We start from the raw sequence: 13,428 nt of genomic DNA on the forward strand, positions 1-13,428 counted from the left end.
CTATACTATGACCTTTTTTTTTTACTTTTTATGCCATACTATACTATGATTTTTTTTCTGACTTTTTATGCCTTACTACACAATGACTTTTTTTCGGACTTTTTATGCCTTAGTATACTATGACTTTTTATGCCTTACTATACTATGACCTTTTTTTTTTACTTTTTATGCCTTACTATACAATAATTTATTTTTTTACTTTTTATGCCTTACTGTACTATGACTTATTTTTTACTTTTTATGCATTACTATAATATGACTTTTTTTCGGACTTTTTATGCCTTACTATACTATGACTTTTTATGCCTTACTATACTATGACCTTTTTTTTTACTTTTTATGCCTTACTATACTATGACTTTCTTTTTTTACTTTTTTTGCCTTACTATACTATGACTTTTTTCAAATTTTATTCCTTACTATACTATGACTTTTTTTTTTACTTTTTATGCCTTACTTTACTATGACTTTTTTATTTTTATTTTTTATGCCATACTATACTACGACTTTTTTTCGGACTTTTTATGGCTTACTATACTATGACTTTTTATGCCTTACTATACTATGACCTTTTTTTTTACTTTTTATGCCATACTATACTATGACTTTTTTTCTACTTTTTATCCCTTACTATACAATGACTTTTTTTCGACTTTTTATGCCTTACTAAACTATGACTTTTTATGCCTTACTATACTATGACCTTTTTTTTTTACTTTTTATGCCATACTATACTATGATTTTTTTTCTGACTTTTTATGCCTTACTAATTTATAATTTATTTTTTTACTTTTTATGCCTTACTGTACTATGACTTATTTTTTACTTTTCATGCATTACTATAATATGACTTTTTTTCACTTTTTATACCTTACTATACTATGACTTTTTATGCCTTACTATACTATTACATTTTTTTGTACTTTTTATGCCTTACTATACTATGACTTTTTTTTTTTTTACTTTTTTTCCTTACTATACAATGACTTTTTTCAAATTTAATGCCTTATTATACTATGACTTTTTTTTTACTTTTATGCCTTACTTTACTATGACTTTTTTTTTTTACTTTTTATGCCTTACTATACTATGGCTTTTTTTTCGGACTTTTTATGCCTTACTATACTATTACTGTTTTTTGTACCTTTTATGTCTTACTATACTATGACTTTTTTTTTCGGTATTCTTATGCCTTACTATACTATTAATTTTTTTTGTACTTTTTATGCCTTACTATACTATGACTTTTTTTCAACTTTTTATGCCATACTATACTATGACTTTTTTTCGGACTTTTTATGCCTTACTATAATATGACTTTTTTTCAGACTATTTATGCCTTACTATACTATGACTTATTTTCGACTTTTTATTCCTTACTATACGATGACTTTTTTTTTACTTTTCTTGCCTTACTATACTATGACTTTTTTCAAATTTTATGCCTTACTGTACCATGAATTTTCTTTTACTTTTTATGCCTCACTGTACTATGACTTTTTTATTTTGACTTTTTATGCCTTACTATAATATGACTTTTTTTATTTTGACTTTTTATGCCTTACTACACTATGACTCTTTTTTGACTTTTTATGCCTTACTATACTATGACTTTTTTTCGGACTTTTTATGCTTCACTATACTATGACTTTTTTTTTGACTTTTTATGCCTTACTATACTATGACTTTTTTTTCTTTTTATGCCTTACTATACTATGACTTTTTTTTTACTTTTTATGCCTTACTATATTATGACTTTTTTTTTACTTTTTCATGCCTTACTATACTATGACTTTTTTTCTGACTTTTTATGCCTTACTATACTTTGACTTTATTTCACATTTTATGCCTTACTATACTATGACTTTTTTTTTCCACATTTAATGCCTTACTATACTATGACTTATTTTTTTTACTTTTTATGCCATACTATACTATGACTTTTTTTTTTACTTTTCATGCCTTACTATACTATGACTTTTTTTTTTACTTTTTATGCCTTACTGTACTATGAATTTTTTTCTACTTTTTATGCCTTACTATACTATGACTTTTTTTATTACTTTTTATGCCTTGCTATATTGTGACTTTTAATGCCATACTAAACTATGACATTTTTATGACTTTTTATACCATACTATATTTTGATGTTTTTTCTTACTTTTTACGCCTTACTTTACTATGTCATTTTCATGCCTTATTATACTATGACATTTTTATGACTTTTTAAGCCTTGCTAAATTATGACTTTTAATGCCTTACTTTACTATGACGTTTTTTTGACTTTTAATGCCTTGCTATATTGTGACTTTTTATACCTTACTATACTATGACGTTTTTACGACTTTTATGCCTTACTCAACTGTCGTTTTTATTCCTTGCTAAACTATGATTTTTTTATGCCTTACTATACTATGACATTTTTATGACTTTTAATGCCATACTATACTATGTTGTTTTTATGACTTTTCATGCCTTGCTAAACTATGATTTTTAATGCCGTACTATACTATGACTTTTTTTATGACATTTTATGCCTTACTATACTATGCTGTTTTTTTTTATGACTTTCAATCAATCTGTTTTATATTTGCGAGATATTTTTGTGAATTTGCAAAAATTTTTGTATTTGTGCAAGGTATTATATTAACAGATTACACATTTACGCACAGATTGTGGATCTGTTCACACACACATTATTGAAACAAATCTACCTCCATAGACGGTCATGGACAAATGGCCAAATGTCATTTTTTCAGTTCTCTTGAACCTTCATGGACCTCTTCCTCCCCTCTTTATAATGTTTGACCTACGTTTTTGTTTTTTTGTTTTCAGCCCTTCTCTAGCTATGTTATTGAAAACTTTGCACAACAAGCTGACATGTTGGTTCATGTCTGAACCTGTACTTAATAGTTGTGGGATTCCTCAGTGCCAGAGGATTGGAGCTGTTGAGCCACATCAGTGACACACGAGGTTGATCAGAATGCTGTGAATATTTTATCTTCGCCTGGCATAGGTATGATCCTTGCTGTAGGGTGATTTTTTTTTTTTTTTTTTAAATACAGAACCACACCAAGACCTGCTTTCAAAGAGTCAGTTTATCAAAATGACAAATGTGTTGTCACTTGACTCTTGTATGTACTCATGCAAATAGTTTTGGTTTTATTTGGCCCAGTTTTGCAATATCCACCTCTTAGATTTCAGCCTCCACCCCAATACAATGGAGGTGAATTAAATTACTCACCTCAATTAAGAAATTGACATCTTCTTCAAGAGAAAGCTTCTGGTTATTCTAGATAATCTTCATTGTGTCAGCATATATGTCAGCCAATATAATAGAATAGAGTTTGTCCACCAGAGAGAACTGACAGGTTTATTTATCAACTGTAGTATTCCCTGCTTGGTCACAGTTTTAAAGATTCTTATCAAAAATTTAAAAAAAAAAAAATTCAGACTTTTGTAAATGTCAAATAACAATGTTGGTATCGGTCTCAAATATCTAGTTTTGGTCTGGTTCTGTGGGCAATTTTCACTGAAACTACTTTCACTTCTTCCTACCAAAGAAATACTCTCTACGAAAACTGTTCACAATGTTTTGAAATAACAAGGACACTGAAAAGAGAGCTGATTAGGTTTTGTAATGTTTAACACCACAAACAACATTTCATTTACCATGTTCTGGGGTGGCAGCAGAAATATCAGAAATGGAGAAAATACTGTCATTTTTAGTTATTTAAACCTGATTTAATTGTGTTTTGTTTTTATTTTTTTGCAACAAGCTGTAAACACAACATTCAGATTCACCTTAACTCCTTTTTTTCAACTCATAAGGGAAATATGTGGCTCTTTAAGCGCAAAATTCTCTACTTTGTCCACCAACTAGTTGTAGTGTCTGTTCACTACCTGCCCAGCAACAAGCAGCAGGCAGTCGTTTTTCTTTTGGGTTTTTTTGCTGGAAATGATGAAAGTGATGGGAGTGATGAGAATGAACCAAAACAAAAGTTGAGGGTCGTAAACTAAAACAAAGAGGTGAATGACACCCTTTAAGACTCACAAGGTCATGGTTATGTGGTGACTCATAGTGCGAGCTGTTCTCAGGCGAATTTGTGTGGGTTTTTTTAATTACACTGTGACTGCTGTGATCAAATTCATTCCTCAAAATGTGAACTTGTATCTGAGTCAGCAAGGAGTACCAAACCTCATACCACAAATGATTTCATGAAGCTGCAGAGGAGTCTACCATCAGACTTAACATTTTAATCTGGCTCCCAAATGCTACGTTTCATGACTTCAGTAAGCCAGAGCTGAAGTGATTTTGATGTTGTTTAATGTTGCCTTTTTGTCCTTCAGATTGTTTTTTCACATACACAGACAAATGACCACTCTCAATCACGTCTTTTATTTGTAAGGCACCAGAGAAGCTTCCTTACTGCTAAAAGGTTGATTCATTCTCATTAGGAGTACACAGTTGCTTGTTTACATTTTTTTTTTTTTTTTTTTTGCCCCAGGTATTTTTAAAATGAAACTGTGTTCATCAACACATTAAACTGTTTTTTGTTTGCACAAAAAAAAGGATAAAACATTTACAAACCTAGAAAACAATGTTAAGTGTTACTGCCTACTGAGAGAATGGGAGAGAAAAAACAGGAAAAAACGACATGGTATACAACATTGTGCCTCTCTTACTGTAGGCTTATAATGCACACATACAACACTTAAGTCTTCCATGATACACACACATTAAAAAGCAGCTTTGAAACATACAAAAATGCTTTAAAAAATATGTATATTGATATATTCATATGTATACAAATTGGCCCTTCACAGCAAAAACAAACACACATACCATTCATATGTCTGAGTTTTGCCAAAGGAGGTTTTCTACAGAGACCGACGTCAGCATAAAGAGTGCAAATGACTAACTGATCTGTTCTCACACTCAATATATTAAAGTCAAATCTCCTGGGAGGGAAACCGTACAGCTCCCCAACACTAGCACAGACAGGAAGAAGAAGAAAAAAAAAAACAAAAGAGCACTGAGCCACAACTTAAGTGCTTTTCAAATTAAAATACAGAGAGAAAAGGTTTAAGCGCCAATCTCGGACGTGCTCAGACATTTAAAGGTGGGTTGTCAAAGCTCTGGAAAGCGCTCACATTACAGGGGAGTAACAGCTAACACCTGCAGTGTATCAACTCGGCCCACAGAAAATGAAGACATAAAGAGAACAGGAGTGACAATTATGTGAACACAACAAACTGACTTGGACCTCTTTAGATGTTTAGTGGATGTCAGGCTTGCGAGTGCCTTTATACCAATGACCAGTGAGAGAGCACTGCTGCCCTCTGCTGCCTAAAACATGAACATTCCCATTTCTCAGACTGTGTCCCAATTCCATACAACATGCTAACTGCATACAATATGTACTTTATACTAACTTTTAGATTATACCGTTTTTATACAAGAAATCAGTATACTTTTATACTAACAACTGCAGTTTGTATATTGCAGTTTTATACTAACAAGAAGAGATACACCACTCGCTTTGTCAGATGTCACTTTAACTGACTTTAGAAAACCCCGGCAAATATAACTTTAAGACTGCAAAAATGTCTTCCCATAGATACGTTTTCTGAAGTGTTCCTTGAGCTATTTCACCACCATCAACAACTAGTTTTATTTATTTATTCATTTATTTTTACGACTATGACCAGCTTCTTTTTAATTGGTGCACTGCAAAATGGGACAAGTGTCCATCAGCAGTACACTCACAACTCAGTTTTTTTTGTGTGCACACCGGCTATTTTGTGTAAAATTTATTTTGTTTCATTTCCAGTATGAACACACTACATACTTAAAACTTGCTTAGAATAAGGGTTGGGTATGTTGAAATAACTAGTATGTACGACATGTTGTCTGACCCTGACAAAAAATAGAAAGAGGTGATAATTATGTAAAAAATGGACATAACGGAGTGAATGTCTGATTTTTGCAATGGCAATTCGGTCTGATTATAAGGCTATAGATGGGCAATATGGTTAATATACATCTTGACATGGCAAATGCACATCATGGAAAATCACAATGTTCAAAGCAATGACCTCTGTTCAGCTGTTATGCATACAAAAACTTAATTTTTTTTCATGTATAATTGAAACATGGAAACAAATTGTGTACAGTGGTAATTAGATAACATATCAGAAAACAAAAAAGTAAGCAATATCTGGAAAGAAAATGTTGCTCTTTCTATGTTAAGTTTAACTGGCAGTGGCTATCCAGAGTTGATAACTGACATCTGTTAGCACACATCTCATATTATTTCCTGTTAATACAGAACTGCATTTCATGTCTTGTACGTGAACTACAAGATAAGTATACAATCCAGATAAGTAGTTAGTATATACTTTATAGAAGTAATATTCAGTATGGAGTTGGGACCCAGCTTTTGTTTGAAAATGTTCTGAATATAAACACCAGCCTGTTTTTTTTTTGTTTTTTTTTAATGCAAAAGGGTACAAGAATTTGGTTGTCAGCACAAATTCTGTTTGTAATAAAATCAGCTTTTTTCTGAGGCAAGGAACACATGTTTGCTGTTGCTTACAGAGCTTTAGCAACTCACCCAGGACACATTCTTCATCAAAACAATGGGAAAACGAAAAAAAGGGAAGACCCCATCCCCTTACAGTCACACACAAGATAGGAAAAGACAAGTGCTTGAGACAGTCTCAGTACAAACTGAAGTGCTGCTAACTTACAGAAATACAGTACTCATCTGTTGGTTACGACCATCTGGTTCTGAATTGTAGATCCTGTTCAAGTTTGTTTTAAGAGTGGACCAATAAGGGGACAGGGCTGATGCAGGGAGGTGAGGAAAATACAAAAGGTGCTTCAAAAAAAAAAAAATTAAATTAAGCAAGTGTTTTCTTCTATCCAATCACATTCACTCGAGCACACACAGACAATTATAGACTAATTATAGCCTGTCTTTTACTTCACGAAAACAACATGTCAAAATAAAGTCAATTTTTTTCAGAGCGTAAATTCTTGTCCTTTAAAGACGAGTCATGGTCCATGCCATGTAGCGCGTGTAGCAGCAGCAGTAGCTAGGCCTATGAAACACAAATTAACCCCAAAGCTGGGTATACTACCATTTGTACAAACTATAGGGTTTTTCATGGAATAAAATCCCATTTATTTGGGACTGAGGTACACAGCTAAGGTAATGCATCCAGTGGTTGGTCATATGAAAACGGGTGGTTTAGGTTTTGAAGGGTTTGAATGCACCTGACAAGTGAAATGTCCCTTTAAAACATCCCATTTAACATCTTGGTAAGATTTAATTTGGCTCCAAGTACATAAATGCACAATATCACTGTCCAAACAGCTCCAGTCAACATTTTGGAAAATGTGATTTGAGTTACAGGGAACTGAGATGTTGTTAAAACTGCTTACTGTGACTGGCAGACAGGGGCCAGTTCAACAATCAGAGGGACTAAAAAAAAAAAAAAAAAAAAAAAAAAAAAAAAAAAAAAAAAACATAGAATACAGATCTGATAACAACAAGAAGTAGGAAAGATAAACCTGTGAGAGGCAGATCCATGTAAGGGAGACTGCTGTTAGCTTTCATCCTCAGCTCTCTCTCCAAATGGGAAAACATTTATCTTGGTTAAGCCTAACAACAGTGGCTTACACTAAAAAAAAAAGAAAAGCATATATTTAAAGTCTAGAAGCCTGAACTGAGTCTATTACCACTAAATAATAAGAACTCTCAATCTCAGCCATTCAGCAGTTTCATTCTCTACACATCCAAAAGCTTCAACTCCGTCCTCTCTGCTTGTCATCATCCCTGCAGTTACTCTTCTACATCAACACTCAGCAGACAGGCAGCCAGACTTACATCAATCTCCATTTACAGTTACAGTTTCACCTTTCTTTTTTTTTTTTTTTCTTCTCGACACTTCACCCCATAACAATCCCCCTCCACAAACCTCCACACTGTGTCGGCACTAGTCTGACTTGTCCCCGTCCTCTCCTCTGGGTGCCCTCTCTGCAGCTTCCCGGGCTTTGTCCTCCTTCACCACCTGGGCCTGGCCGTGGGAGTAGTTGGCCAGGATGGAGGAGAGGGAGAGCAGGCCGGAGCTGGAGGAGACGGCGGGCAGTGTGGGAGGGGTCAGGCCCAGGGGAAGCGGGGTCACAGGCAAGGCCAGGCCCTGGAGCTGGGACAGGTGTTGCACCTGGAGCTGTTGCTGAAATCGCACAGATGGTCAAGACACAATCAGTTCACAGGTTATAAGACTTATAAGAGACGATAAGAGTTTTATACATGTGTACACATATATGCACGTAAACAAATGTCACATGATTTTGAGGATGCATAGACTATAGATTGTGATGTGTGGTTGTGAACGGAGGGCAATACGCACAACCCCCGAGTACATACTCGACATAACAACAACGTTTAGCTTTATGCACATAAAAACAAAGTCAGTAGAAAGTAAAATAAAGCTCACCCGTATGATGGAGTTCATCTCAGGCGGTGTGACCTGCTTGGCTCTCTCAATGGCGCCCATCACTTGCTGCTGATGCTGGAATAAAGACGCAACATGGTCATACTAGTTAGATGTTGACTGAAAGAAGGAATAGCTGGTAAAATGATCGTTGGGGCAGAGACTCTCAGTTGGACACATTTGTGAAGATGTCAGTGTCATTACCTCCTGTGACAGGTAAGGCAGCACCTGAGCACAAATCCCATTCAGTCTCTTCACTATTTCAGCCTGCAAAGAAAAATGAATAGAAAAAAAGAAAAAGAAAAAAGGTTACACCAGATATCCACAAAAACTTGGCTCATAAAAGAAAATGTATTCTAGGGGAGGGTTATTACCTGTTTGTGCATTTCAATGTTCAGCCCATAGGACATTTCATAGTACTACAATAAACAGAGGGAGAAAGATATAAAAGTTAGAATACACCGAGTCATACCTTCTGTAACGTCTTATAAACGCACACACAAACTGCTGTTCTGTATGCATTAACAATTCCTGCCCAATCCAGTCCCAACCCGAACACAGCGGAAGCAGGAAAAGAAGTGGTAGAAAATAGGAAACTAAAAACAGCATTGGTAAAAGACATCACTGAGTACCTTGGTATATTCCAGGAGATTGGATTCAACTAAAAAAAAAAAGACAGCAGACTTACCATGATATAGTGACGTTGCATCTCTGACTTTTCAGAGGCCAGTTTATCACACTCCAACTTCAAACTGTTGAGAGAGAATAGACAGAAGCGTTAGAGGACAGCTTGAGTGCAAATATCCAAATGAAAATATTCAATTGAATTTTATTATTTTCATTATTATTACAACCCACTTTTGCTAAGACAGACACACAAGAGGCTCAGTACAAATTTCAGATGTTAAACATGTTTATGAAAACAATTTTCATAGCTTTGCTGAGGTAATTAAGACCGTGGTAGTTTTACATTTCTTTTAATTGTATTGTCAAAGTGTCAAATATAAACTAACATCAGTACATGGGGAGCTCAGAGCATGTTGGACAGACACAGCACTACTTTGTAACTTCCTATAATGATGAGCTGTGATATATTGAGGTGTTCCTCATTTTAAGTGTGTGTGTTACTGTGTACGTACCTGTGGTATTGTGCTTGGAGGAACTGGAACTCATCCTTGATGCGGTCACAGGAGTCAGAAGTGGTGAACTTGAGAGGTTGACTGGACTGAGAGGATGCCTGGGAAAACAACACCACAACAACATGAGCAGTTTTCATAAACTCACACAGAGGCCTGAAGTACACGCCCAAAGATCCTTGCGTCCAAATAAGAAATGTACTCTCTCCCTATTGGCTGCTCCAGGTTAATTTATCACTTAGTTCTTTGCTAAATCATAAACTGCCCAGCAAGAAAGGGATTAGAAAATGGGCCAGTGGTGTATATGTCTTTGTCCTGCTGCTGAGAAACCTGATGATAAGTGTGTTTTAATTTAAGTGTGTTTGGGTTTGTTTAGAAACAGCAGTTTGACCTCTGAGATTAACCCTTTGAGAGGATAGTTAAAATGAAGGTCAGCTTCAACTGAGCCACACGTCTGAGTGCGAGAGGTTGAAATGAGATAAAGACGGAGACAGTATGTTTGACTTGTATGCTACAACCCGGAAAGGGAGATCACAAGGCACTCAATTATGTCTCTAACAGCTGTCTTTGACAAACTGATATGCAACAGTCCTCTTTTAAAAGAAAAACAAAATCACTGTCCCAGCTTTTTTAGAGAACACAGAGTGTGTTGATTGAGGAAATGTGTTTACAGAAGGCAAGATTAAAGTGTGCCCATGCTGCACATATGTAAGAGGTATTTAGAGGCTGCATTAGAAGTCTGGTTATGTATAGACTATGCTTAGACCATCAGTCCAAAGCCGTAATCCAGGGTTTATCCTGTGCCCTAAACCTCATTACTCTCTAAATAAGTGGCACAAGGCCAATAGGTTTCCAGTGGGATTATGGGACTGAACAGAGAGGAGGGAATTGCTTGGGTACACAGAAGTCAAAACTCTGCATCCAAAATGCAAACTTTATTTACTTGCCATGATTTCGCGGTACAAAAGAATTTCTGAAACTTGTCGATTCAATGATTTGAATGAGGATAAATTATGGGCGTCTATGAGTTGTTGAAGTCAGACAAAAGTTCTAAACAACTGCTGTGATTTTGGACTAAGGAAAAGTGTGACAGGCAAATTTCACTGTTTTCTAAAATCTTAGACACTATACAATTAATTCACTCAGGGTTCAGGGGGATTTCACTACTTTCTAAAGTATTTTTAGACTTAACAATTGACTGTAAGAATTAGGGCGGCAACTAACAATTTTTTCATTAATTAATCTGCTGATTATTTTTCTCAATTGATTCATCGTTTAGCCTGTGAAACGTAACGAAAAAATATCCACCCCAGTGTCTCCGAGTCCAATGTGATGATTTCATGTGTCTTGTTTTGTCTGACCAACAGTCAAAAACCGAGAGATATTCAGTTTACTGTGATACAAAATTAGATTTTTTTGGACATTTTTGCTTGAATAAATGAAATGAATAATCAATCATCGAAATAGCTGCAGATTATTTTTCTACAGCTCACTTAACAATCAATCATTGCAGCTCTAGTAAGAATAACTGAGTTGCAGCTGACAAAGCATATCTGAAGGTTCTCTCAGTAATGAAGTATGTGAGGGTTAATGTGTCTTCTCAAATAGTTTATAACTGAAAAATTGTAGTATAGCAATAAACTGTTCAACCTGAGTCCTGTTCACAAGGCAATAAAGAATTCTTATTATTGACACCAGCGGTTTGAGACTGAACTCGTCTTGCTTGTCACCAAATTTCTAGGAAGATCTTTGGTACAACCTGGCTTCAGAAAGAGGAACAGCAGTCACATGTTGAAACTAACCAACACGAATATTTACCAACACTTCACATATAACCTTGTATGACCATGAGACAAGTGTTTGTCCTGGTGCTTCGGTTAATGGTCTGTGTTATTTTGTATATGCTGCTTGTGCAGCATTTCCCTCATCAGTGGTTTTCTGCTCTGGGTGGTGCTATATGCAGTTTGCCTGGCATTAGTTGCTCATAAAGTTATTACAGAATAGGAGTGAAGCTGCAACCTACGATTATTTTCTTTTTTGAAAAATCTGCCGCTTATTCACTTTATCATCTGTTGAGTCTGCAGATCAAACCAAACAAGACATCTGAAGACAACTCCTTGGACTTAGGAAAGCTGTTGTTTTTAAATGTTTTTTGTGCTATTTTGGGAAATTTTACAGCAAAAACGACTGATCCATAACTCTAGAAAATAATCACCATATTAACTGAAATTCAAATTAATTGTGGGTTGCAGCCCTACTCATTTCAGCTTCATTTTTCCTTGTTTTAACCAAGTTTTAATGCTGATTAATGTGCAAACTGCGGTAACATGATCAGGAATAGTTTGTGCTTTAGTTAAGGCCTTTTTTGCATCTCTTCTTTGGCTTAGTTGTTGGCTAAGTTGTTGTTTTTCTTCACTGGCTGATTGTAGACAGTGACTATTGACAGTTAATTTGGTATTAATTGCCCATGACTTCATAGGCTGTTAAAATAAACATTGAATAATTTGATTTGGTCTTGACGAGCATTAACTTGTCTCATTTCGTTTTAAATGAACCCATTACATTGCTCATTAAAAGGTAACGAACGCCAATTGAAATACTACCCTATTTGCAGCAGGATTTGTAGTTTTGATTAAATAATTTCAAAGATTAAGTCTTTTTCCGCTTGGTTTCCAAACTGCCAAAGTTGGCTGTTGTTCATTCGTGTGCTCTGTATCCTCACATTTAATTTGGTTTGTTGACTGTGGAAACAAATAGGCTGATCAGAACAGAATAATACACTAACTTGCTCTCCCAGCTTCAACCATCAACTTCAGTTAGCTGTTTTGAGCAACGCTAGCTAACGACAGACTGTATTTGAGGGCAGATACAGGCAAGTTAGCGACAAACCAACGAACTAAATTTATTTTAATATTTTAAGATTACGCCTCGCTTACATTATAACGGTACAAACGTCGTGAGTAGATGAAGAGAGGTCTGGCTTTGTGAGACAACCTGACAGCTACCTGCAGCCAGCAGTGCTAGTATCAGCTGTCGGTTGCTAGCTAGCATTAGCTCAGCTTGCTTCGTTGCTTAGTTTCCAACTGGGACAAGTTCAACTAGTCAACTTACCGAGTGCCTTGATTGAGGAAACATCATGTCAGCAGTGTGTTTCAGTCTGTTTCCTTGCTCTAATCGAATTACCAGGCTAGCTGGCTAAGCTAACAGGTCCCCAGATATTATTAAATGATTGGAGACGCTATTCGCACTTTGTACTCTGTCATCGTTTACAATAACGTTAGCTAACGTCAAAGCAGCAGGAGCCGAAGATCGTCTTCTGGTCTTTCAGGTCAGAAACACCGCGGCCTCCTAGGATGAACAGGCTAGAAGAAATAAAAAGGGTCCTCAAAGGAACGTCAGGTTTTTTTTTGGAATAACGTTAACGTTACGCCTCCCCGGGGAAACCCTGGATGTTGACACATGAGCCCCCGACTTTCCTCTGCTTTGAAGAGAAGAGCAGCATCACCCGGAAAACAAACCGAGCAGCGGAGGAGCGGGCGCCCCGTGTGACACAGAGCTGAACTGACCCGCTCATCACTGCAACCAGGGCCGGAGAGAGGACGTGTGGGGCCCAGGGCCGTATTATCAACTGGGCAAAGTGGGCAACTGACCCAGGACCCAAGGCTCTGGAAAAACTCCCAACTTTACCACACTTCAATTGTTTTTCATTAAAATTTCAATGTGCAATGAACAATTTGCACCACTAAAGTATAGTATCTGCAAAGTCAGCGGATTATGAGACAAAGGA

At 35.9% G+C, this 13,428-nt stretch overlaps 1 protein-coding gene across 1 annotated transcript; it reads right to left on the reverse strand.

Annotated features, from left to right (window-relative positions):
* Positions 1-4,380: 4,380 nt before the first annotated feature.
* LOC111670158 (TLE family member 5-like) lies at positions 4,381-13,154 on the reverse strand. Its single transcript, XM_023426766.2, has 7 exons — positions 12,753-13,154; positions 9,645-9,742; positions 9,194-9,257; positions 8,880-8,924; positions 8,710-8,772; positions 8,509-8,583; positions 4,381-8,244 (listed from the first exon to the last, which is right to left on the reverse strand). Exons 1-7 carry the CDS (start codon positions 12,777-12,779, stop codon positions 8,005-8,007), a joined length of 612 nt encoding a protein of 203 aa, XP_023282534.1. The 5' UTR covers positions 12,780-13,154; the 3' UTR covers positions 4,381-8,004.
* Positions 13,155-13,428: the final 274 nt, after the last annotated feature.

Source organism: Seriola lalandi, unplaced genomic scaffold (assembly GCF_002814215.2).
Source record: "Seriola lalandi dorsalis isolate HSWRI2012SDOR001 ecotype SW California unplaced genomic scaffold, Sedor1 jcf7180002054838, whole genome shotgun sequence".
NCBI classification, from domain to species: domain Eukaryota; kingdom Metazoa; phylum Chordata; class Actinopteri; order Carangiformes; family Carangidae; genus Seriola; species Seriola lalandi.